Source organism: Apostichopus japonicus, chromosome 17 (genome assembly GCF_037975245.1).
Source record: "Apostichopus japonicus isolate 1M-3 chromosome 17, ASM3797524v1, whole genome shotgun sequence".
NCBI classification, from domain to species: Eukaryota; Metazoa; Echinodermata; class Holothuroidea; order Aspidochirotida; family Stichopodidae; genus Apostichopus; species Apostichopus japonicus.
Window position 1 is genome coordinate 5117220 of NC_092577.1, and position 27450 is coordinate 5144669.

The following is a 27450-nucleotide window of genomic DNA, read 5'->3' on the forward strand; positions in this document are numbered from 1 at the left end:
GCAGCACCAGGAATCTACCAAATAACAATTTTTTCTTCTTTTATTTTCTTGAATTTCGAAACTGTCTGAACTATTTCACATTTTGGGAATTTTATTCTCTGCACTAATTAATGGCATATTTGTCTTTTTTAAATTAATCAATAAAATACGTCCTTAAATCAACTAACAACAGTTGCTAGCGTTAGGAACCTCTACCAATCTCAGTGTGCTTTTTAAAATGATACAGTATCATTTTGAGAAAAAAATACAAAAACGTTCCTATCTTTTTTTGCCAATGCTAGGATAAATCCTCATCAGCATCATCATCATTTTTCGTGCCCTTTTGGTCGTACAGTTTCTGTTGAGTCAGTGATGTCTTTTTCCATTTGGCATTAGCATCGGGTTTCAGCACGCTTTATTTCTACGGATCGCGCTTAAAACTAACTTCCAGTTGTAGGACGTGTAAACAATAGAATCTTGCGCATTTTCATTTCTTTACCTTAGCAGGAATCTTAGCAGGTTTTATTTCGATATTTTTTTTTTTGGGGGGGGGGGGGGCGTTTCAGCTCTTTTTTTTCTTCTACTCTTGAAGTAGACTGCATACCATTTCGTGCATACCATTTCGTGGGATTTTTGTTGTTGTTGTAACTTATCCTGGTCAGCCCGGACCCTACGTGTGTAATATGTAACCGTGCGTTAACATTTCTTGCGTTTTAATGTAATTTTTTTCGCCATTTAAGGATGTGGAATTTTGTTCCCATCCAGCGAATTTTCCAGCTCTAAAAATTGTTATTCAGATACGAAAATGACTAACTTTAAAAAGCATTAATTGTTTCACGAATTAATTAGCAAGCATTTGTATTTCTAGCAGTGGCTTGGGCTTATAAGTCGTATAGGAAACTGGTCATATGCAAGTGTCACAGTAAGTCGTTAGAGAAGAATGAATGATACATATTTTTATGATCAAATGGAATCAGAAGGAGAAACAATTCAGATATGTTTTCTAAGGCTGTTTCATTACTTATAAATAATGATAAGAGTTTCTTATTTGTAATTTCAGTGGTCACATTAATACCCTATAATATATATATATATATATATATACACACACACACAAAACCACAATTGTTCACTAATTCTTCCCGAATAGAATATCACCATCTGCCATGTTTTAATGACAGCTTATATTGAGGTGACCAGAGGTATAACAATTTTCCAGCACACTCGGCACTCTCCCTCCCCCCCCCACCCCACCACCACCATACACCACTCACTTGAAGGATTAAAAAGCCTGGTTTTTTAAGTTTTTAAGACATAATTTAAGCCTCCTATTCTAAGAAATAATTTACAAATTGTGGTGTGATTTCTGTGGTTAACTGCTTATTTGAAATGAAAAGTCATTTATGATCAGTCGGTAGAGGTCAATGCGTAAACTTTCTCTGCCTATGTTTTAGCAAATTGAATTTCACCTCTGACATGGGTTTTTTGACAGGTTTTTGGGTCAGTAGTTATTGTTGCATCATTGGACATATGCCTGAGAAAGGAACTTGGCAGAGGGAAGGCGTTGGCCTCTCAAACAATGATTTTTGGCAAGAAAATAAGATTGACGGGGGGCGTGACCACCAAAGAGTCGAGAGGCATCAAGTGAAACGGGAAGGGGGGGGGGAGATGTCGGACGGGAGGGTCAAATTTAGATAGGCCTATGTTAGTTAACACGTTGAAAAAGGACGAGTTTGTCAAAAGGTGTCTCGGAAAATTCGTAGGGGAAGGGGGTCTAATCGGGGCAAATATGACCATAGGACCGATGCTTACCCATCGTGGGTTACAAGAGGAAGGGTCAGCTCTTTGGTGGCTCAAATGTACAACTCTTAATCTCCCCTTCCCCCACCCTCTTCACTCTCCCCACCCTCCCCCACCCCCACGCCCCTGTTAGATGGATTCTTGATACCTCTACATAGCGTATTAAAAAATCATTTTTATTATCGATTATTTGTATATTCAGTCCACTTAAGTTTATTTGCATATCAAGTTCGTAATTCACTGCCAGGTACAAAATCGAAGAATGGTTGTTTGCCAATATCAAGCGATAAATCTTACATTTATCTCATTGCAATATATAACATAAAACACACATGTATATACTTAAAAAATAAAAGCTAGCTAACTAGTTGTTTTATACTATACTTTTCTTTCCTTCAAGTTTGTTGTAAATTTTGTGAAAAATACTGCTTAGAAATCTTAAAAGAAATGTTGAAAATAAATTGTGAAATTCTTTTGAATTAATAATAATAATAATCATCATAATCGTGTTATTGTGGTCCTCTCTATGCCTGCATGTGTTTATTTTTCAATCGGGCTGGTTTGGGTTTACCATTAAAGTCTTAGCTGAAGAAAGGAGAGTTAGTTGGCACGGCGTATAGGGGTAGTCGAAGGTGTGCGCTCCCCCCCCCTCCTCTTCCCCCAATCCCCCTTTGCGGGGAAACTTTATTTTGCAGGGTACATACATGGAACGAAATGTCTTGTTCAAGATTTGAAGCTAAAAAAGCTTAGTATTTCAATGTAAGATCAGAAAGGTTGAAGAACTACTACTATTGACAATGTGCTAAAATCGGAATTAGCGAGATGCAAAGATAAGCAAAATGAGTACACTGCAGATATCGTGATGTATGGTAACCCTTGGCAGGACGGGTGGCGGTGGGAGGGGGAGGAGGGGGTGCAGTGGAAGGAGGATGTAATCCAACAAAATGACAAAAAGCTGACTTTTTTACATTTGTATTTTTACATTGTTTCATTAACTCTGAGCTTGACCAAAGAATAAAGATAAGTGTTTTTAAAAAAAGTAAACTTTCAACGAAATGAAAAAGAGAGAAGAAGGGAATTCAGGAATTAAAAGTATGAATAATTTGAAGAATCCTCGTGAATGACCAAAATAAAACAAATAAGAAATTTAAAAAAAAAATCTTAGGCCTGAGCATTTAGCCTAGAAGTTGTGATGATAATTGTAAACCTAAAGAATATGAAATGACCTGATGATTACCGCATAGAAGTTCTTCTTACAAAATGTTACTTTTTTTTTTAATCCATGGATGATTTTATACAACATATTCATCCGTATCTAATTACACGTGCAATTAAACTATACACAGGCACGTATAGCACTGAATGCTCCCCTCCCCTGTCTGGGGCACGGATGGGGAGGGGGATGTGACTATAATGGCGTAATGTCTAATGCGGTATCGCAGTGACCATGGAAAGGGAAAGAAATATAATATACACACCATCTTAACAATTGAAATAATCGGTATATGCTAGAACAGCCAAATGTCGTGCATTGGATGAAAATTTCCCCGCATTTTGTTTTGTATCTAATACAGAGAGTTTGATTCAGAAACGACGGAAGCTTATAGGAACCGATCCAATGATGAATGATAATGATTCTGTATGACTGAACATTTCGAATGTACCAATATGTAAATATAAACCTATTTATTAACATTTGATTTATCGCTAAAATGTAGTAAAACTAATATGAAATAATCTATATAATTTTTTTTTGGGTGGAAGGATGGGGGGGGGGCGGGGCAATTTGGGACACATCTGGATTTATATATATTTGAGTAATTTATATATTGATTCACATATATCTACACAAGGTCATAGTTACATTTTTGGCGACCATGGGCGAGACGTAATTTTGGTCCCAATTAGCAATGCTGTTGTTTTTTCCTACTTTAAGGGACCCTCTAATCTGAGGCACTGGCCCATCCTACCCTTCTTAAAAATTAAAGACAAATCTGTTTATACAATGGGTACCAATTTCCACCCCCAAAAAATAAAATAAAAGTGCCATTACAGATAAACCCTAAGAAGGCAACGAATGAATAAAATAAAGTCAGTAAGCAATATATAAGAGAATTAACATCTTTAAATGCTTATTAAAACTTACAAATAATTATAAAATATTGCCACCTTGTATGTTTGACACCAGAAAAAAAACTTTCCACATTGCACCTTCTGTGGATATCTAGCAACCCCCCCCCCCTTTATTTGTGATCGTTCTCAAAGTCACACCTATATTATTTACAGTTAGACTTTATTTTAATGGACATATCATATGAAAAGTGCATTTCTATGAACAGAAGAACACATCTAATACGGATATATCCAATGAAAAGTGCATTTCTATGAACAAAAGAACACACCTAGTACGGATATATCCAATGGAAAGTGCATTTCTATGAACAAAAGAACACACCTAGTACGGATATATCCAATGAAAAGTGCATTTCTATGAACAGTAAAACACACCTTTAGTACGGATATATCCAATGGAAAGTGCATTTATATGAACAGAAGAACACAACTAGTACGTATATATCCAATGGAAAGTGCATTTCTATGAACAGAAGAACACACCTAATATGGATATATCCAATGGAAAGTGCATTTCTATGAACAGAAGAACACGCCTAATATGGATATATCCGATGGAAAGTGCATTTCTATAAACAAAAGAACACACCTAACACGGATATATCCAATGGAAAGTGCATTTCTATGAACAGAAGAACACAACTAAATATGGATATATCCAATGAAAAGTGCATTTCTATGAACAGTAAAACACACCTAACACGGATATATCCAATGGAAAGTGCATTTCTATGAACAGAAGAACACACCTTTAGTACGGATATATCCACCAAAGAGAGGTACATTTCCTATATGGATACTTCCTAGTGGGGATGTGGATGATCGGGTTGTTCATTAACCATGAATATTCATAGATGCATATATTTAGTGACATCAGAAGTAGTGGCCGTTCAGGTAATCCCTTTTGTACGCTGGATACTGAAACAAAAAACAAAAAATTAAAATTAAAGGAGGGTAAATGATATGAAAAGAAAAAGCGGGCTTTTAGGGAAACATTTTGTAAAGTTGAATAAGTATGCCTACATCACCGCAGACGAATTCCAGTAAATTGATAGGCTCATTGGTTTTACTGGCAATTCGAGTTAATTGTGATATGTGATACTCGGATGATGACCTCATCACATAATCTGTGGCCTTTCGGCTAAGATCATGTGTAGTATCTGTTCCCTTTCGAGGGGAATGGTGATGCACACCCTATCGATGATCAAACAGTCACAGTCCCGATGCAAGGGATTGGGGTTGAGAGCGGATCAGTCGTTCGGTAGTTTGGTTTTTCGTGCCCGGGTTCTTTCCTGGGCGACTTTTTCTTTAAAAGTATAATCTGTGGCTCACTGGCTTATCAAAATATATACGTTTATTTAGAGCTTCGAAACATGATTTAAATCGGCAGAACTTCCCAGCACACTAAATTGTGAGACATGTGGTTTGCAAAAATGAAAAGATTAATCTTTCGTGTATATTTATCAGAAGATTCCCCGGCATTATCGCTTTATCATCACGTGACGAATACGTAAGTTATACCATAGCAACAACAGTTTTGTCCCTTTCGCTACTAACATACGTTTTAAATCTGATGTCTTTAACTTAACACCATCATAACAACAACATACGATATAAATAGCACAATGACGAATCAACACATGATTAAAATCATGTTGCTCCTTGTCGGTTTTAAAAAGATTTTTGTGTTTTTTTTTATGATTATTATTATTATTTTTTTTTGCCTACACTTATATTTTCAAAAGTTATCAGCCCTTATTTTTATGGAATAATGAACCGACTATCATGATTTTAGCAAGAAAATGTTCGGCCTTAAATTGTAAAATCAATTCGGAAAATCAGACACCGGGTCAGCAACTTACCGAATCTATTTCCTCAATTAATGGGCCTTGCCTGTAGCCATGGTAACCTAGATCCTGAAAAGACAATGGTTAAAAACAGAAATATTGTTATACAAAAAAAAATGATCATCGGTTAGCTAAAACTCAAATCAAGCTTTCTTTAATATGATTAAGCGATAAACTGTAACCATATTTTACAACTGTTGTCTGATGATCGCTCAAACGCCTGAAATTCCGTGTATTGACTACTAGTGTTCCACTATAGTCTCAACTAATTCCCATCAATACTTCCCTCTGTCCACCGAACATAGAGCACTCTACGCCTAGATAGATAGACCCCAACCAACCAAAGGTATATATATATATATATATATATATATATATATATATATATATATATATATATATATATATATATATATATATATATATATATATATATATATATATATATATATATATATATATATATATACATATATATATATACATATATATATATACATACGTATATATATATATATATATAAATATATATATATATATATACATACATATATATATCTATATATAAATATACAAATATCGTACATCATTATATAACTTGATATTTTCTTTATATTATGATTATCTGTTACTATTATGATTTATATTTTTTAAATATAATATCTTATATCTCTCTAAAAACACGTACTGCAGAAGAGATTGGTATGGGCTCGGGAACAACCATTTCCACGTAAGGCTCATGGGTTACGTAAGGCTCTTGTACCGGGTAAGGCTCTTCGGTAATGTACTGCGGTGGTGGGGCATACTCAATCGCGGGCCTTGGTTGGGCCACGTAGGACACTGGTCTTTCGTAAGGGACGGGTACCGAATGAGGTAAGGGTTGTTTGGGTGAACCGAGGAAGAAAAAACAACCACAGAGACACATCAATAACAACAACAACAACAGAAGAAAGCCAACTACTCCGGCAATTATTCCGATAAGTTCACCTGTAGTAAGACCTGTTGGAAGAGCAAACGAAATTTAGGAAGAATATTTTGAAAAAAAAACAACAGACTTTTACAAAATTGTCAGGGATCCGACGGCGGCGTGTTAATAACAGAATATAAGGTAAACCATATGTCACTTCTTTGTACGATGCGGTCATGAAAATATTATACATACGACACACTTAGCTTATAAAGGCATATACTCCACATACAGTCGACATACCCCGCTTGCCCCCCAACCACCATCATCATCCACCCCAGTAAACGTGCAAAATAGTAACCAGAGAATTTTTTTTCTCCAAATAAAACCAAATAGGACGTTTTAATTCTGTGTTGTTCGTAGTTTGAAGACCATGATTTGGAAGAACATATGACGCGTAAATTAGGTCAATTTAGACAATTTAAACCACTTTACAGACATTCAAAAGGCCGGCGTAAGAATGTTTTTGAACCTCTCAGTAAACAGGATCGTTTTAAAAGTGACGAAAAACTCGCGGCCCTCAAAGTAATTACTCTTTCTGACTTGTATTTTCGTGTTGGAAATCTTGACGAGAGAGTAAGAAATATTTCAATGAAAATGCTGCAGTTTTGGGTTCGCTTCGCACGCTGATCTACCGCGAGGGCTCTGTCGCTTTGGTGATTCTCGAACCCCCCCCCCCTCCCCCACCCCACCCAGGCCTTACTGACAGTGTACCCAAGTTGGTCCAGGAGACAAATATATTATCAGGTGCCCTTTGTTTTGTTCATCAAAATGATAAGACATTAAGCTCTATCCCATATTCCCCGGGTTCCCCAATTTCCCTGCTCCAGATTTTACATCCCTCGACTGCCCCCCCCCCCCCCCATCAGGCCTGAGTCTTAATGGACTATTGGTACGTTCGTATGATTTTGTTATTTGAACAGAGAACAACTGGTATTTTGCGAGGAATGCAGGATATTGTAACGTGAATTGGTCTTTATACTCCTCCGTAGTAAGCTGTGCACATAGCTAAATAGCCATCCATGTCATGAATATTCATAAAGTCTATTGGGATCTCATTAAATGCAACGATATCATTTGCGACAGTAATGCAAACATACACAAAATATTGTCTAGGGTGATTTGTATGCTTGGGAAAACAGAGGGTGAGAGGGGGTGGAGGTTGGGGTAGGGGCGGGGTGTAGGTTGGTGAGAGGTGGATGGCTTACCCGTTGTTGACGGTGCCTGGGTGATGATCGGTATCGGGGGTGTCAAAGGAGGTGTCAAACACTGCGGACCGGAGAAACCAAGGGCACATCTGAAAATTAAATGAAACCAATTGAAACTGAATTAAGGATTATAATTAAAAATGAGTCATTTCTTACTGCTGCAGGATGTGTTCATGAAAACGACCTTTAGTAAAATATCGATTTTTTTTTTGCCTAAGTACGTGGAATCATTCCAAAATACAAAAGCAAAAAACTGAGTGCTATTTAATAATGTGTCTTATAGCTATATCTCGAATTTCGAAATATTAAAATATGATTTTCATCTCTGAAATACTCTGAAATAGTTTTCATTGATGCTGACGTCATCTCCTCAGTGGAGACTTCAATTATTATCGTTTAATTATACCTAATTTTGTTTTTTAAAATAATTCAACCAAAACATGTTCTTTTATAACTTTGTGCCTCTCCCAGAACTCCTCAGCGTGACGTTCAACACCATTTGTCCTTCACAAATGTTGTAATCTGTCGTAAAAGTGTTAATTTGAGGTCACATAATGGTTTACGTTTTGCCCAACGTGATTTGTGTTGCATCCGTGTAACTGATCTAAAATGGTCTCTGCGTTAGAATAATGAATATATTCCAGCAGCCACTTGGTTTGGTGAGCTTCGTGTGTTTTAACGGATCCTAGAATAGTTTGTATATAAATGAAACCACGACTGCTATCGGCTATGGAACGCAAAAATATGGAACGCGAAAAGGGCAAAATGATTTTGTTGTCTAAACTAAGTTTGTTGTTGTCTAAACTACAGTTGTTGCTGCTGTTTTACCACGCTGTTGCTCAAACTCACGTTGATGTCTAAAATTCCGCTGTCTAAACTTACGTCGTTGTTAAACTTAGCAACGAAATAAGGTTTCCCTTTTCGCGTTCCATAATCGGCACTAGTGACTTCTGCAGCAAATAACAATTATTTTGTGTGTGTGGCTAAAGACATTGTTTAAGATCGTCCGTGGGGTGGTAGGGATTTAGCATCGCAAATACGTCTGTTAAAGTGTACGATGGGCGCAACAGGCGAAAAACGAAAAGGGAAGAGAGAGGGTGGTGAGGGACCACCGCACCATGGTGGGTGGAGAGAGGGGGGGGGGGGAGGCGGTAAGCAACTTACGTGCAGGTTGGGACAAACGTATCTGTAACGAAACATGTCCCGCCATTGGCACAGAACCCGTCGGCACAAATCTCTAAAGAATTGAATGAACATAAGAAAATATATGAGACGATTACGAAGTAGAGTCCGTCTACAAACAGTTTAAGAACTTGAATACTGGAGAGTAGGTGGGAAGCAAAGGAAGGAGGATGGAGGAGGGAGGAGAGGGGAGAGAATGGGGATGGGGAGATGCAACCTGAGATTTACTTCCGTGTTTATAACATCGATTGAGCACATTTTAGATATGTAAAAGAATAATCATATATCTGACATAGAAAAATATCTCAAGTTTACTTAATTACCCAAATACTTCATTTTTAAAGATGAATTTCCCCAGATATTTTAAAATGCCAGTGTCTGTTTTGACAAGATAGACCTTCTATCTAGACATTACACCCAGGGGAAATTATTCACTATTGGAAGACCTCTAACTTAGTATAATACTTTTTTGGCCATTTTACAGGTGTGGCGATATACCATAATCTCTCTAAACATTAGTGGGGGAAGGTGCATGTCTTGGGTAAGTTTACCTTTCTGTTTATCTTGTGTACATCTGGCCTCTGTAGACGAGCCAACTCCAGCTCCACATTATATATACAAAAACACGTCTGCGCCTCTCCCCCCTCTTCCCTCTCCCCCTCTCCCCCTTTCCTCCTCTCCCCCCTCAACCCTTTCCCCTCTCCCCTCTCTCCCCCCTAGATTGAATCCTCTTCCGCCGCCCTTGATCTTCTTGATATTCAATACTTACTAACGATGCTGACAGTGGCTGTACCAGATATAAATAAGGCCGAGTTTCTGATTTCCGAACGGCTCTCGTCTGCGTTGAACTGGATCTGGTCAGTAAATGCCTGGTTTACGACGATTTCGCTTGGGTTCTCGTTGGTAGCTTTGAACACCAGTACAAATTCCACCAAAATGCTATCAGTTACAACATCATTTTGTTGGAATGGCAAAATTATCACCGATGTTATATAAGAATCATCCAAAGTTGTGTGAGTTCTGTAAATAATATCCAACTGTTTGAATAAAAAGGATGAAAACGGTATCATTCTAACTCGACATCAGTGACGGCATAGGTGTATTGGTGGGAGGGGGGGGGGGTGAGAATGGTCTTAAGGGGCGCTTTCGATACTATCTGGGCGGATCGCCACCACAGGTTGGCGCGGAGCGTACAGAAGTTTTTTGAGTATAGATGCTCCCTAGATCGCCGGAAATGACCCTTTCCGGGCCTTGCTAATTTGTAGATAAACGAAGAATAAATAGCTGTCATCGCCATTTTTTCAGGGGAGGGGGTGGGGGAGGGGAGGTCGGTGAGGGGGTGGAGCGTGACATGGCCCTACCTACATAGTCAGTCCGAAGAAAGTACTTAGTCAGGGGATTTTTCTCACAATCTGTCGTGGAAGAATTAGACCAGTCCTCCGGGCCCACGACACCCTCAGATAGCCGGAGGATCCTATTTTTGTAAAGCCTTATATTTCCTCTTCAAACCGCACAGAACCAGTGAACATTATCTAATGGTACAACCTTGAGTGAATAATATTATGCCGCTACACACACTTCCTTTATAAAAGCCTGATCTAACTCTTGCACCCTGCGCCTGTTTAAATCAGTCACGGAATATTTAGAATTTCTCCCTCCCCCACATGTGCACGCCACTGGTTAAGTGAGGTATCTAAAGGTCTTTGGATGTTGTTTTTTTTTTAAATTGTTTATCTGCAGAAAAAAACAAAACATTCTTAAACCTAGGAAAAACTTAAATAACATTCTTAAACCCTCCCGTACCCCCTCTCCTCCCTCCTGTCAAAATGGAATATTTGGATTGTGGAATTCATTACAATTAGTTCAACTTATAAGAACGTTATAAATGAAACATAAAGGGAAACATTTGAATGAAGTTTCAGTATTATGGTTAAAATAACAGAAAAGGAACCTATTGTTTCTTTTGTTTTTTTGGGTGCAAGTTAACAACAAACTGAAAATATTTATATTGACCAAAATAAGTGACCTTAAAAGAAAAAAATAAACCAATGACGATGAAATCCAACAATGAATTCACATTTGTTGCACGCAGATGCACCGACGAAACATTTTGTGTTAACATTAAAGGTTGTGAAGACTCGCGCAAAAAGAAACGTCTAATGCCGGTAATCTGACCTAGTTTCGAATGAGGTGTAACAGAAGTGTTAAACACCACCATGGATCCCAGAAAATACACATACAGCTTGCTACCGTCGGTAATAAGACACTAGTGTACAGTCAGTACATACATCTGCGGTCAATACACACAACACTGTATACAAACGATATAGCGTGGACATCTCAGGTCCAGCTAAAGATAACAAGGTATCACGTTTCATTACTGTCTGTATTTTGTAGCGACACGAACAAAACGTCACTTGCAAGCAACGGAAATTTAACTTTTTTTTCAGATGGCCGCACGCGGTTTGGGGCGAGTCATCAATGCCTTTAAACGTACAACTACGGAAGCGTAGAAGGGACATGTCCCTTCTACGCTTCCGTTTACAACTGCTGGTTGACATGACACTGGATATTATGATCACGTGTTCATGATTTCATCCAATGACTCACTTGCGTTAGGATTCTTTGGGCGAGGAGTCCTTCTGCATCCATCCCAGGCATCAATATAGCCGACACAGCAAGTGGTGTAGCGCCATCTTCAATACCGATCAGGGTGAATGTACCACGAAACTCACACACAGCTGCAACGAAAAGGGGAAAAATATCTTCCATATCTGTCTGTAGTAATCTTTACATTATTTTTGAAACAAGCGGTTAGATAGTAATGTTGTTGTTTTTCCGTTAATTTTTTTTAATTAATTAATTAATTAATTTTTGTGATGATTTACTGCCATAGAGTTGAACTCATATGATGACATTCTATTAATGATTACGATTTGAAGCTTGACTTTTTTGAAAGCAAAAGGAACAATATCAAACGTTATGCGCACCCACCACCCACATTATACACATAAATATGACCATACACACTATACGGACACATGTGTATGACCATGTAAATTATACAGATATGGCCCATACTTATTATATAATTATGTTAATGACCATGCATATTATACACACATGGCCACACACGTTATACACATATGAAAACAACAACAACAACACATTGAGAACACATGATCATACCGACATACAGATATTGCCATATAAGTTACATATAATGATGTACACAGTGGCGTAGGAGGGTACTTTTGAGTGGGGGGGGGGGCTGAAGACTGATGGCCGGCCTGGGGGAGGGGTCTAAGGGGAGGGGGTGTCCCCCTCCCATTTGGATTGTTTTTTTGCATTTCCAGGTGGCCTCAGATGCAATTTGTTGCAATATAGCACACTTCAACCCACCCACTCCATTTTGTATATAATTTTGCATTTTCACCTGGCCTTAGATGCAATTTGGTGCTCCAAATGATTTTTTTTTTCTCATTTGGAAATGAAAAAGGGGTTTTCTGACTTGCGAAGCGGGGGGGGGGGGGGGGGTCGGAATGATACTTCCGCCCCTCCATATTTTTCACTGGGGGCTGGCGCCCCCCCAGCCCTTCCGGTTCCTACGCCCTTGGATGTACATGGGCAATCAGTCCGGTTACAGTGGTATTCAAATTAGCACTAAGAACTAGAAATGCCTGTCTGTGTCAATAATGACATTAATCACAAAAGAAATGATATTTACATTTAATGAAAATTACAAAAGCCCATCTGCATATGTGAGTACACTTGGAAAAAATTGCCTCCTCTCCCCTCCCCTTCCCTTCCCTCCCCTCCCCCTCCCCTCCCCCGTCTCCTCCCCTCTCCTCCCTCCCCCTTCATTAATTAGAAAAGGAGTTAACATTAGTGGCTATTGATAGAGTGGTATTCTAGTTAAACAATAAAGTCGTTATTACGACCAAAAGGAACCTCCTATACCTTAATTGTAGAGAGACAGACAGAAAGACGGACACAGAGACAAATGGACATGCAGACAGATGGGTATACAGATAGACATGGTTGGATATGATAAATAGCAAAACAAAACAAAAAATAACATAACTTACTCAGTTGAAACGAATTGAGTTGTACTTCGTTATCAGTGTCAAAAAGTCTCTGAGGTGTTCCTTGTAAAACGTTTACAAATGCCTCTTCCACTGTTGTCGAAATGTAGCGCCCTCGCATTGAGTACTGGTTAGCAATACTGCCACTATACAGCGAGAGTTCGTACTGTAAAGTAAATCCATCGTTCGATAAGATTCTCAAACCCACGAAGTCGTTAGCAAGCGAGCTGCAACGAAATAGATCGTTGAGCTAGAAGAGAGAGAGAGAGAGGGAGAGAGGGGTGGAGAGAGAAGACATTAATGGTTACCTATTTTATTTTTGTTGTTTATTGATGATATGATAACTTCTGTTTGTCTCTCTACAAATGTAGGAAGTGCTTGATGATGATGATGATGATGATGATGATGATGGTGATGATGATGGTGACGGTGACGATGACGGTGACGGTGACGGTGGCGGTGACGGTGACGGTGACGGTGACGGTGACGATGACGATGACGATGACGATGACGATGATGATGATGATATTGATGATGATGTTGATGATGATGATGTTGATGATGATGATGTTGATGATGATGGTGATGATGTTGACGATGAAAAAATGATAAAGCCAACACCATATGTTATATGCTGACCTCATAAACACAACTGTAAAAGCACTTTTTTTTATTTGTCACATCCTTAGTAGCACTCACTATAATTCAATTAAAACAAAATGTCATTTTGTGGCACACTTTGATCCTATGCTACCTTCTGACGTAAACTTTAGAAGAAAAAATAAATGCTGTTTGACTACTAAATTTACATTTCATCACATGTCACATCATATTTACGCTAGTATTCGTTAATAATTGTAGGCTGTTTTGTTCCCATTCTATACTTACGTCTCTTTCAATAATGGTCAAATCTGTGGGTACAGTAGAGACTCCTCCAAACATGGTGATAACCACTTCACCAGGGTACACTAAGCTATCTGTTAGAGGAAATTAATAACAATATACTGCGTTAGTTAAAGGCATTGAAGACTCGCCCAAACAGCGTGCCGCCATCTTAAAAAAGTTAACAATCCGTTGCTTGTAAGTGAAGTTTTTCTCTTGTCGTACAAAATACAGACAGTAATGAAACCTTGTACCTTGTTATCTTTAGCTGGACCTGAGATGTCCATCGCTGTATTGTTTGTACACTGTGCTGTGGGTATTGACCGCAGCTGTATGTATTGACTGTACACTAGTGTCTTATTACCGACGGTAGCAAACTGGTATCGATGGTGGTGTCTAACACTTCTGTTACACCTCATTCGAAACTAGGTCAGATTACATGCATTAGAAGTTTCTTTTGCGCGAGTCTCCACACTATTTAAGACAAGACGAGAATACAATTTTTGGTCTTTTGGTCGTTAGTTGTATGTAAGCATCCGCCCAACAAGCTCTCAATAAGCGGTTAGACTGATCCCTGTAGTATTTGATGGTACTTTTCAGTCAACGATTTAGTCCACAATGAGATTTCTCTTTAACTTTCCTGAATTTAGGAAGTTTGAAATATCCCTTTCAAATATAGCTGTGAATTTGGTGTCCCTTGCCCAAGGACACAGCGTCTTGATCTGGGTAGACCATGCAATCCTCCAGGTGGCAAACTCCTATTATAGTCTATATCCATCCGCGCGATTGTTTTCCTCCTTCAGGAAAAATGCCAAAAAGCAGCAGGAGAACATCTTTTTTGACCTGTTATCAATCATGATCTAGTTTTTTTCATGGCTTACATGTTGAAGAACATGAATGGAAGCACATGTGGTGAGAAGAAAATTGGGTCAATTGAGGCAATTTTAAACCCCTTTAGGCCTCCCAGGAGCAGCGTAGGAAAATTGTTTACTACTGAGTGAAGAGGTTTGTTTACAAGTGACGAAAACTTCCGGCTCGGATAGCAAACAATATGCGCGGACATGGTACGGAAAATTGATGGTGCCATGAAAGGCCAACTTGTCAGCTTGCCGGTGATGGGTATAGTGTTTAGCTAGTGAAAACTTCTTTCTAGATTTGAGAGACCACATTGCATTTGTGATCTAATGTGTAAGTCAATGGGGCATTTAATGGGCGTATGCTATCTTCAATCGCAAGTTCATTGCGGTTAACTTCGAGACTATATCAGCGTTAATTCTGCACATAACGTGTTATCGATTTTTGTATTTTTTACAATTGCTAAAGGAATGACTGTGCATTTCTCTGACCAGCCCCTGACAAGCCGATCGCCCACTGAAGCCCCCTCCCCTCCCTGACATCTACTTACCTGAGGTAGGGGTGAGGGTCACAGTCAAGGCACAGGCTCCTTGGTTTCCCGACGGATCTTCGGCCATCAATGTCCTTTGATGTGGTGAGTCCGCTAAAGATACTCTAAACGGTAAATTATTCTCAAGCACAACTACTCCAGAATTATCGGTGGCTCTGAGGTCTGCTAATTTCACCAGTGCACTCGACTCCAGGGGATCTATGAATAGATCGATGTTCGGAGGACAGGTAATAAACTCAGGACTTTGTTCGTCTATTTCAGAAGAGAGAGAGAGAGGTGGAGAGGGAAAATAAAAAAGAATTGAGGGGAATTAAAAGTAAAAACGTCAAAGAGAATGAAAGAGGGCCAAAAAAATGTGACTTTGATCGAATGCTTTACCGCGCACGAATTTCAGATGATTTGATATTTTTTTTCTTTAACTTTGTGATATCAATCCAAATGGGTCAATGCATGCTCTCGGAAAATATGAATTTAAAATAGACTATTGATTGGTGGTAAAGATATTGTAATGAAAATAAAAAAAAAATAAAAAAAATTATACGAACGCCTTTGTTAGAATTATGATTATAAACCATATTTTGAAGGTATGACAAAGAGACAAAATGGAGGCCGGAAATCATGTGACTTTTGTTCAGCTTGAAACTTTGACTTATAGCTCCCCATCACGGGATAGTCTACGTTCGAAAGGTACCCATCTTTTTTTTAAGAAAATAATCTAGAAAGTCACGTGATAGTTTCTCTTCTTGCTAACTTAATTGTGACAAACACTTTGTGACAATTCTCAAAAATCATCATTTACTGCCTGTCTTAGCTTTAGAAATAATCTTGGAGAAATGTGAAGCGCTATATCTTCTAGGAAATTACTTTTGGAAAATTTTAACCAACTTGAGCTTCTCTTCCCCCCCCCCCTTGTAGTTCGCTCTCTTCCCCACGCACACCGCACACCTACCCCCTCCCCCTCCCCCTCCCCCTCCCCCTCCCCGCCCCTCCCCTCCCCCTCTTCATTGGGTTCGAAATGGCAATTCATTAACGGAGTTAACACCCTTTGTCCCTACCTGCGACAGTTATAGTGAAGCTACAAATAGCTCTATTCCCCCTGTCATCGCTGGCTGTGTAGGTGACGACAGTTTGGCCTATGAAGAACCGATCACCAGGGTTGTGTGACGCAACAAGTACAGGGTTGGCGTCCGTATTATCTGTAACGCCGGGTACGCCCCACGTTACCGTAGCAAAGTCCACATCCTGAAAACGAAAACAATAAGTAGAAATAATTAAATGACTAAAAAAAAAATAGTTGAGCAACCCAAGGAACGAGCGAGAGAACGAACACACACACACACACACACGCACACATGTTTGTATTACATTCAGACCGAGGACCCCATTGTATTTTCCATTGTTCAAATCCACGTACCCTAACCTTAACAATACCCCATACAATAGAATTCTTCCGAGGACGTGGTGATTCTTTAGAAATCACAACCGAGGACCTGGAATTCTTTTGTTCAAGTCCTCGGTCAGAATACAAAACGAACGCACGCACACACACTCACACGCGCACACACACACACACGCACACACGCACGCACGCGCATGCAAACCAATGAAGAAAGAGACATAGGAAAACACAAACTAATACCTGTTCCGAACATCTCAAGTTATGAACATTAACACCGTAAAATATAAGCTTAACGTTATCGGCCGAAAGTTCGAATATTTTTTATTGTGAAATCCAAATAATTTTATATATATATGTGTGGTAACCAGTTTCACTCTTTCACCATAACTTTCAGGTTTTCAATCGGTTGCAACTTTTTGCCTTGAAATGGCAAGAAATACTGATTATATTCAATCCAGTTCCTGTCCCCCCCCCCCAGTCCCCTAGCTCCATGAAGCCTGTTTATTTCAAAGTTTTAACTGTAAATTCAACAGATAAATTTTGACATCCTCACAAGTCTTCTATCCGCAATCATATTGAGGGAAATTAAAATGGAACGGGTTCAGGGTTTTATCCATGCAGTTACGTACGTGAAAATGTTTCCTTGTGTAGTATTATCATAAACTGCAATGTGTGTTAATGAAAGTCGTTGTAATACAGTCGGTCAGGTGATAACAGCAGGTTCATAATATTGGTTGGGCCTGATGGCACTTAAAGGACCTCAGTTGTATGCCATATTTATCAATTATAGTACTGTCCCTCACCCCCCCCCCCCTTCCTCCCTCCCTCCCCATCAAGTTTATTCTATTACACTATTGTGTACATCATCTATTCGCAAATTTTTAGACCCAGGACCCAACATCTTACATGAGCACCGAGCCACGCCCCACCAGACCACAACTCGAGAGCGTGGTGGCCAATTGGCTAAGGCGTCGGACTCGTGATCCAAGGATTGCTGGTTCGATTCCTGCCTAGTTCATAACGTCGTGTCCTTGTGCAAGATGCTTTATCTCACTTGCCTCTCTCCACCCAGAGGTTAAGTATAGGTACCTGTGAGGTATCTTTTAACTGGGCGCAGTATGTAACTGCTGCCGACTGGAGGGATTGTCTCTGGGACACGTTATCATTGACCGGGGGTAATATAACGTATGTAAAGCGCTTTGAGACCTATCGCTGGTATAAAGCGCAATATAAAAATCAAATATTATTATTATTAACTCTCATAAAAAGCAGCGATGCTCAAGAGTGCAACGCCACCCCTGTTCCGTGATTAATATTTACCTGCAGAGCAACAGCGGCTATGTTGATTGGACACATAGAAATCAATGGATCTTGGTCGTCAGTTGGTAAACCTGTCCGTAAAACATATGAAATTATCAAAGTGTAAAATAACAAGTCAGGCTAACCTCTAGATAAAACAAATCACATTTTTACAGGGTTGTTTAAGAAACTTCAAGGATACTGGCAAAAATAGCATAAGAAAAACCCATGCGAAGGTAAAAATAGCATAAGAAAAACCCATGCGAAGGTAAAAACAGCATAAGAAAAACCCATGCGAAGGTAAAAACAGCATAAGAAAAACCCATGCGAAGGTAAAAATAGCATAAGAAAAACCCATGCGAAGGTAAAAATAGCATAAGAAAAACCCATGCGAAGGTAAAAACAGCATAAGAAAAACCCATGCGAAGGTAAAAATAGCATAAGAAAAACCCATGCAAGTCCATAATATATCAAATAAACATGCACGATATGAAAAAAAAGTCTAACTGTGTCTAAAAAAAGTCGAGTAAACAGGTAACGAGGACAAATGAGGTCTTAACAAGTCAAATAAACATGTAAGTAAGACATGTCGAAGTCTTAAAGTGTCTTAACAATTAAGTCAATTTTAATTATGTCACATAAACATGCTAGTAAGACACGTCGAACTTTCTTACAGTGTCACAAAAAGTCAAATAAACATGTAAGTAAGACATGTCGAAGTCTTAAAGTGTCTTAACAAGTCAATTTTAATTAAGTCACATAAGCATGCTAGTAAGACATGTCGAAGTCTTAAAGTGTCTTAACAAGTCAATTTTAATTAAGTCACATAAGCATGCTAGTAAGACATGTCGAAGTCTTAAAGTGTCTTAACAAGTCAATTTTAATTAAGTCACATAAGCATGCTAGTAAGACATGTCGAAGTCTTAAAGTGTCTTAACAAGTCAATTTTAATTAAGTCACATACACATGCTAGTAAGACATGTCGAAGTTTCTTACAGTGTCAATATAAGTCAAATAAACATGTAAGTAAGACATGTCGAAGTCTTAAAGTGTCTTAACAAGTCAATTTTAATTAAGTCACATTAACATGCTAGTAAGACACGTCGAACTTTCTTACAGTGTCACAAAAAGTCAAATAAACATGTAAGTAAGACATGTCGAAGTCTTAAAGTGTCTTAACAAGTCAATTTTAATTAAGTCACATAAGCATGCTAGTAAGACGCGTCGAAGTCTTAAAGTGTCTTAACAAGTCAATTTTAATTAAGTCACATACACATGCTAGTAAGACATGTCGAAGTTTCTTACAGTGTCAATATAAGTCAAATAAACATGTAAGTAAGACATGTCGAAGTCTTAAAGTGTCTTAACAATTAAGTCAATTTTAATTAAGTCACATTAACATGCTAGTAAGACACGTCGAACTTTCTTACAGTGTCACAAAAAGTCAAATAAACATGTAAGTAAGACATGTCGAAGTCTTAAAGTGTCTTAACAAGTCAATTTTAATTAAGTCACATAAGCATGCTAGTAAGACATGTCGAAGTCTTAAAGTGTCTTAACAAGTCAATTTTAATTAAGTCACATACACATGCTAGTAAGACATGTCGAAGTTTCTTACAGTGTCAATATAAGTCAAATAAACATGTAAGTAAGACATGTCGAAGTCTTAAAGTGTCTTAACAAGTCAATTTTAATTAAGTCACATTAACATGCTAGTAAGACACGTCGAACTTTCTGACAGTGGCACTATAAGTCAAATACGCATGCTAGTAAGACGCGTCGAATTTTCTTGCGGTGTCATGATAGGTCAAATTGTTTGGTTACTATTTACGATGTTGATTCGATCACCATTAATACGTACACGTGTTTGGACTTACACTTACACTCACACGCACAAAGGCTACCCTATAAGAGGTGGTCTGAGTCCTGAATAGGCAACAGCTTAGTATTAAAACACGATAATTTTCCATATTTTTAATAATAACCCGGACAAACTTACAAACTTCATATATAGTTTACAATCATCACACAATAAGTTAAATAATGTTGTCCTCTTTCTCCCCTTTTGAAAATAGAAAATACGTGTTATGTTTTTACCTTTAATGTTACTCTTTAAAACTGTTCAAATGTGAATATAATTTGTGTTACGTTTTTTGAAGAGTTATAAAGTGTGTATCGAAGTTATCTTTCAACCTTTAACGTATTGATCCATAGCCAAAGTGTGTGTATGCTTATCCATTATCAATTATGCTACACATACGAAATTGACAAGGGATGTATATCTTACCTTGAACGATTACATCAAAAGTGCAGTTTCCCGTATTTCCTGCCCCATCAACAGCGAGGTATATCACCCTGTAGTTTCCGATAGGTAAGCTACTCCCGGGATTAATATTGACGGTAACTGTAACACCGTTTGTGTTATCCTGGACTTGTGGCTCTGTCCACGTAACAACTGCAGAGCGAAGCGTGGAATCCGCAATCATGAACTCCAGAGGACCCGAAGGACAACCAACTAACTGAGGTAACTGCTCGTCTTGAAAGGTAAAATAGGTAAAATATAAAGTATGAAAACGCATTTCGTCTTAACTCACCCCCCCCCCATCCCCCGCCCCTGAAAAGAAAACAGATAAAGAAGTAAAGCTTTTAAATATGAGAGATTGTTATTGCATTAAAACGAGAATGTAGTAGTCACGCGTTAGAACATCCTACTTTTGCAGTTGGAATGAATCGCTATACTGGGTAGAATTCTCGCGTAAGGACAGCTTTGTTCTATTGGGATCACATTGCACTACATAGGGACAATATCGCAGTGTATGAACAATTGATAGGGACAGTATCGCTGTGTAGGACAATAGATAGGGACAATATCGCAGTGTATGGACAATAGATAGGGACAATATCGCAGTGTATGGACAATAGATAGGGACAATATCACAGTGTATGGACATTACATAGGGACAATATCGCAGTGCATGGACAATAGATAGGGACAATATCGCAGTGTAGGACAATAGATAAGGACAATATCACAGTGTATGGACAATAGATATTGACAATATCGCAGTGTATGGACAATAGATAGAGGCAACATCGCAGTGTATGAACAATAGATAGGGACAGTATCGCTGTGTAGGACAATAGATAGGGACAATATCGCAGTGTATGGACAGTAGATAGGGACAATATCGCAGTGTATGGACAATAGATAGGGACAATCTCGCAGTGTATGGACAGTAGATAGGGACATTATCGCAGTGTATGGACAATAGATAGGGACAATCTCGCAGTGTATGGACAGTAGATAGGGACATTATCGCAGTGTAGGACAATAGATAGGGACAATCTCGCAGTGTATGGACAATAGATAGGGACAATATCGCAGTGTATGGACAATAGATAGGGACAGTCTCGCAGTGTATGGACAATAGATAGGGACAATATCGAGTATATGGACAATAGATAGGGACAATATCGCAGTGTATGGACAATAGATAGGGACAATATCGCAGTGTAGGATAATAGATAGGGACAATATCGCAGTGTATGGACAATAGATAGGGACAATATCGCAGTGTATGGACATTACATAGGGACAATATCGCAGTTTATGGACAATAGATAGGGACAATATCACAGTGTATGGACATTACATAGGGACAATCTCGCAGTGTATGGACAGTAGATAGGGACATTATCGCAGTGTATGGACAATAGATAAGGACAATAAAGCAGTGTTATTAAAAAAAACAAAAAAAAAACATCCAGATCTCCTAAGAATGAAAGAAAAAAGTTATTCTAGTAAGTATGGAAAATCTGTAAATATTTGAAAGCAGAGACAGAAATAAAAACATAACTTCTTAATATGAAATCATCCAAATAATGTAAAATTATAAATTAAGGGAGGGTACAACATACGTGGCGGTGGGGGTGCAGGTGGGCGCGGAGGGAAGGGGAGGGGGATTTGGGAAGGGACAGAGATACACGGACAAACAATTAAATGATGGGATTATCTTATAGTTCCTCTTCTCAAGAATTCAATTGAAAACATGAAAATGGAGTTGTCTGAAGTTGGGATGGGGTGTAATAGGGTGTGTGTGTGTGGGGGGGGGGGGGCTACTGAAAGGTAGAGGAGTTTAGGGAACAAATTAGCTGCAAATGTTAGGGAAAAAAGTATCTAAAATCAGAGCATTGGCACAATAAAATACTCCTGTGAATCATATGTTTTCTGATATGAAGCGTCCCAACTTACCGACAACCGTAATTACTACTACGCACGTTGAAATAGAACCGCGTACATCGGTAGCCGTGTAGGTCAGTGTTGTGGTACCGAGTGGGAACAAATGAGGCGGCGCTATATTCGGTTCAACATCCTAACGACAAGAACGAGAAAAAAAGTAGACAATGTTTATCTCTGACCCCCTTTAACATGTACAGTTGGCTCAAATATATGATCTAAAATATTTGGAATTTTAGATCGGGATTAGAACCAGAGACAAAGTCTTGGAGGTCTCAACTAACTCGACTTTCAAGCCGAAAGTAGATGGCGAATCCTGATCCGTATCCTTTGAGGGAGGGATTGTGGGTGGGGGAGGGGATTTGGGTTTGGTGTTAGGGAGAATAGGCTTACCGTAGAGGAGCGAGAGCAATTTAGTGTAACCATAGACCACATTCCAATGTCGATCATTCAGGTTATTACAAAAAAAGGGGAAGGCTTTCAAGAAAAAAACCCTTTTGTTTCGACGACGGAGGTCAGAGGCTGGAAGGATTACAAAGGAACTTCCGTGGATTAATGTAACCAGCATTCAGGAGGGTATAAGATTATTAACTTTAATCTTCTTTACCTTTCTGTTTCTTAATGAAGATGAACACATGAGTCGATCAACTTAGTTCGCATTAGGCTTGTTTACCACCCAGTAGTTAATTGTCTTCAAATTCCGACGTATTTTATGTATGTATATATGTATATATATATATACATATATATATATATATATATATATATATATATATATATATATATATATATATATAAATGAAACGTAATAAGAAGGAAAATCCAGAACAGTGAAAAAACTTCCAGCCTCCACCGGGATTCGAACCCGAGCCTCGCGCTTTGTATGCGGACACCCTAACTAACTAGGCCATGGACGCTGATTGTATGTTCAGTGGTTCGAAACCGGTAAGGAAGGTCGTAATTTCACTTTCATATATATATATATATATATATATATATATATATATATATATATATATATATATATATATATATATATATATATATATATATATTCAAGCCGAAAGTAGATGGCGAATCCTGATCCGTATCCTTTGAGGGAGGGATTGTGGGTGGGGGAGGGGATTTGGGTTTGGTGTTAGGGAGAATAGGCTTACCGTAGAGGAGCGAGAGCAATTTAGTGTAACCATAGACCACATTCCAATGTCGATCATTCAGGTTATTACAAAAAAAGGGGAAGGCTTTCAAGAAAAAAACCCTTTTGTTTCGACGACGGAGGTCAGAGGCTGGAAGGATTACAAAGGAACTTCCGTGGATTAATGTAACCAGCATTCAGGAGGGTATAAGATTATTAACTTTAATCTTCTTTACCTTTCTGTTTCTTAATGAAGATGAACACATGAGTCGATCAACTTAGTTCGCATTAGGCTTGTTTACCACCCAGTAGTTAATTGTCTTCAAATTCCGACGTATTTTACGTATGTATATATATATATATATATATATACATATATATATATATATATATATATATATATATATATATATATATATATATATATAAATGAAACGTAATAAGAAGGAAAATCCAGAACAGTGAAAAAACTTCCAGCCTCCACCGGGATTCGAACCCGAGCCTCGCGCTTTGTATGCGGACACCCTAACTAACTAGGCCATGGACGCTGATTGTATGTTCAGTGGTTCGAAACCGGTAAGGAAGGTCGTAATTTCACTTTCATATATATATATATATATATATATATATATATATATATATATATATATATATATATATATATATATATATATATATATATATATATATATATATATATATATATATATATATATATATATAATATATATAATATATATATATATATATATATATATATATATATATATATATCGAGCAGCACCATTCTGGGAGATTTCCCAACACTGTACTCACCGTGGTTGTCGTATCCAAGCCTCCCGGTTCAGGGTTGCTATCGTTAACTCTGCCCGTCGGAACGGTCCATGTATGTAATACATTTACTTGGTTATCGTCTGTTTGCAAAGTTGCCGATTGTGATTCACAAACTTCAAACACCGGTGCAGGATCAACTATTGGTATTTCAGAGAAATGTTTGTCACAGTTTCCATAAAATATAAAATTGATGCATAGATACTTATCATGAATGGGTATCGAAAAGGTAGAAGCGCGCTTTAATTATTGTGCCACAAATGTGTGTTAGTTTTCTGTATAGTCTTTATACGGCGTGACATCATAACTGAACAAGTTATTAAAAGAAATGAATTGTCATTTAATTTTCACAGGGTTTTAAGTTTTATTTACACAACGGTACCGCTGTTGCTAAATCATGAACTTGAAATCAAGTCAGCGGTACTAGAAAAAGGTTGCCCGGGAGAGTTATGCTTATTGTTTGTTCATTTATCTAGTATAAAGTGGGAGTTGCTGCGGACTCCTTTTCTAAACAGTCACCTGGTAGCAGAATGCAAAAATCTCAAATCTCGCTGAGTTGTTTAAGGTTAATTAATTGAATTTTTATTAGTCCAGTATATTTATATGTTAAACTGTTGAAATTGATGAAAAACAAGCGATAAAGAAAAAGACAAACAGAAAAAGGAAAAAGTAGTTTGAAGATTGAAGAAGATTCAGTCTCCAGTTAATCTATACTGCAGGATACGTTCTAGTTCCCATGGTAACGACCATCAGTGAAAAATTTAACTAGGCTTTTGTGATGTAAGCATTAAGAGCATAAAGAGATAACACACTGGAAACAACCCTTACGTTTTCCACCCATAACTTCCCTCCGACTGTAGCCCTTAGTCAAGAATTCATTGTTCAAAGGCACAAACAATTTCAGGGGGGCCATATTTGTTTTTTGTGTCCAATGACTTGTGAGAAAGTTTTGTACACATGCATCCACATAATTCTCGCACATATGTACACGGGCTGTTGTGCACAAGTTTTGTACACACATAAAAACATATACGCATGGTTTTGACAAAAACACACATGTAGGGTGGTGGGGGTGGGCAGTGGGATATGTAAAGAGCTCTCTGTGCCCAGCCTGGCTTCTGGCCTGAACTTACCTAACTTAAAATAGACCTTTACCTCAACTCCACCCACCTCTACCTTCAACTATGCCAAGTAAAAAAAAAAACTTACTAACCAATTGCGGACACGGTGAAGGTACATGAAGCTGTTTGACCGAATCCATCACTCGCAGTGTACGTAACTATAACTGGAATTCCGGGTATCACGAAGATGCCCGGATTGTGGGTTTTCTGGACAGAAACTTGACCAGAATTGTCCGAGGCAAGGTTAACTGGATCCGTCCACGTTAGAGAGACTGGAATTTGCTCATCGGCTTCTAAGACGTATTCGTTTACGTCACCTGGGCACATGACTGTCGGATCTATATTATCAACTGTGACAAACAATGAAACATGAAAAAAAAGTAGAAGAGCACCATAAAAGAGGTAAATATAATGCAACGCATTTTTTTTTTCATTCCATGAGCAAGCAGGTCAAATACCGCTATCTTCGCGGGTGAATTTCGTCCGAAGCGGTACCTACTTATTATCCCTGCGCATACCTTAATTAATGTACTTCCGTTCGTGTCGTGACCTTCCTAACGAACAACAATCACCCCCAGGATAGAACCTCGTGTCCGAGACCAAGGAATTGTGAAATGGGGTGGAGTGGGGTGTGGGGGGGGGGGCTGTGGGGCGGGGGAGATGACCAATACTTAATGGAGAGAGACGATATCTTGTGTCCTGTAACTTGTGAAGTGTCAACCATTCCAACGATGTATCGTGATACGTGTGGTGAAATAAATCCAACTGTTGTGTTACCATATGGCAAGCTGCAAAATCTGCTATATTGTTGGCGATGATCCGTTGCCTATAATATAGCGGATATAATGGTGTCTCATGGCAGATACAGTGGTACCTCTTCACGATGCTACCCTCTGCTGCCCCCCCCCCATCCTATGTTTAAAGTCATCTTAATAATGAGGTAATTGAGTACTCCCTTGGCTTCAAAGTCCAGCAAGAAAATAAAACAAAGAAGAAACAACCCCCCCCCCCCCCAAAAAAAAAAAAAAACCAGAGAGACTTCGTAACGACGCTACCGTGTCTCGCATATTAATAATAATAATAATCCTCGTCGTCGTCATAATCATAACAATAATAATAACAATGATAATAATAATAACAAAGATAATAACGATAATAATAATAATAAAATAATAATAATAATAATAATGATAATAATAATAATAATAATAATAATAATAATAATAATAATAATAATAATAATAATAATAATAATAATAATAATAATAATAATAATAATAATAATAATAATAATAATAATAATAATAATAATAATAATAATAATAATAATAATAATAATAATAATAATAATAATAATAATAATAATAATAATAATAATAATAATAATAGATAATAAAGATAATAAAGATAATAATAATAATAAAGATAATAATAATAATAATAATAATGATAAAGATAATAATAATAATAATAATAATAATAATAATAATAATAATAATAATAATAATAATAATAATAATAATAATAATAATAATAATAATAATAATAATAATAATAATAATAATAATAATAATAATAATAATAATAATCATAATCATAATCATAATCATAATCATAATCATAATCATAATCATCAAAATCATAATCATAATTATGAGTTAATCAGAAATACGTACCCATAACAGTGATATCAAAACTGCAAGTTGCCGTATTACCAGCGGCGTCGGTCGCAGTGTACGTTATCGTGTAGGGAGTAGGTCTAACTTCCAGGAAGACCGGTGGGTCCATACTCGCCATCAACGTCCACTGATTGTCATCAAACACTGTTGGTAGTGACCACGTGATTTGAGGACGCTGTTGACCGCTCGTGGTGAAAAACGTAAAGTCAGTTGGGCAGTTTTCAATCACTGGATCATTAATGTCGTTGTTCTCTGACAAAA

General features: G+C 37.9%; 1 protein-coding gene across 5 annotated transcripts in view; it reads right to left on the reverse strand.

Annotated features, from left to right (window-relative positions):
- Positions 1–3078: 3078 nt before the first annotated feature.
- LOC139954657 (hyalin-like) overlaps positions 3079–27450 on the reverse strand; it is a 33369-nt gene continuing 8997 nt past the window's right edge. The window contains exons 6-23 of one of the 5 annotated variants that reach the window (XR_011788156.1): positions 27187–27441; positions 25603–25860; positions 24375–24529; positions 22439–22559; positions 20474–20722; positions 18208–18278; positions 16544–16730; positions 15489–15740; positions 14090–14178; positions 13205–13451; positions 11727–11857; positions 9886–10153; positions 9099–9171; positions 7935–8023; positions 6448–6758; positions 5775–5828; positions 4662–4830; positions 3079–4234 (exon numbers count right to left, since the gene is read on the reverse strand). Coding sequence is in view for 1 of the 5 variants with exons in the window: in XM_071954559.1 (XP_071810660.1) it covers positions 4786–4830; positions 5775–5828; positions 6448–6758; positions 7935–8023; positions 9099–9171; positions 9886–10153; positions 11727–11857; positions 13205–13451; positions 14090–14178; positions 15489–15740; positions 16544–16730; positions 18208–18278; positions 20474–20722; positions 22439–22559; positions 24375–24529; positions 25603–25860; positions 27187–27441 (2855 nt within the window). In the remaining 4 variants the exon portion in view is untranslated. Of the gene's footprint in view, positions 4831–5774; positions 5829–6447; positions 6759–7934; positions 8024–9098; positions 9172–9885; positions 10154–11726; positions 11858–13204; positions 13452–14089; positions 14179–15488; positions 15741–16543; positions 16731–18207; positions 18279–20473; positions 20723–22438; positions 22560–24374; positions 24530–25602; positions 25861–27186; positions 27442–27450 lie in introns of all 5 variants that reach the window. The other 4 variants (XR_011788154.1, XR_011788153.1, XR_011788155.1 and 1 more) reach the window with 4 other exon arrangements.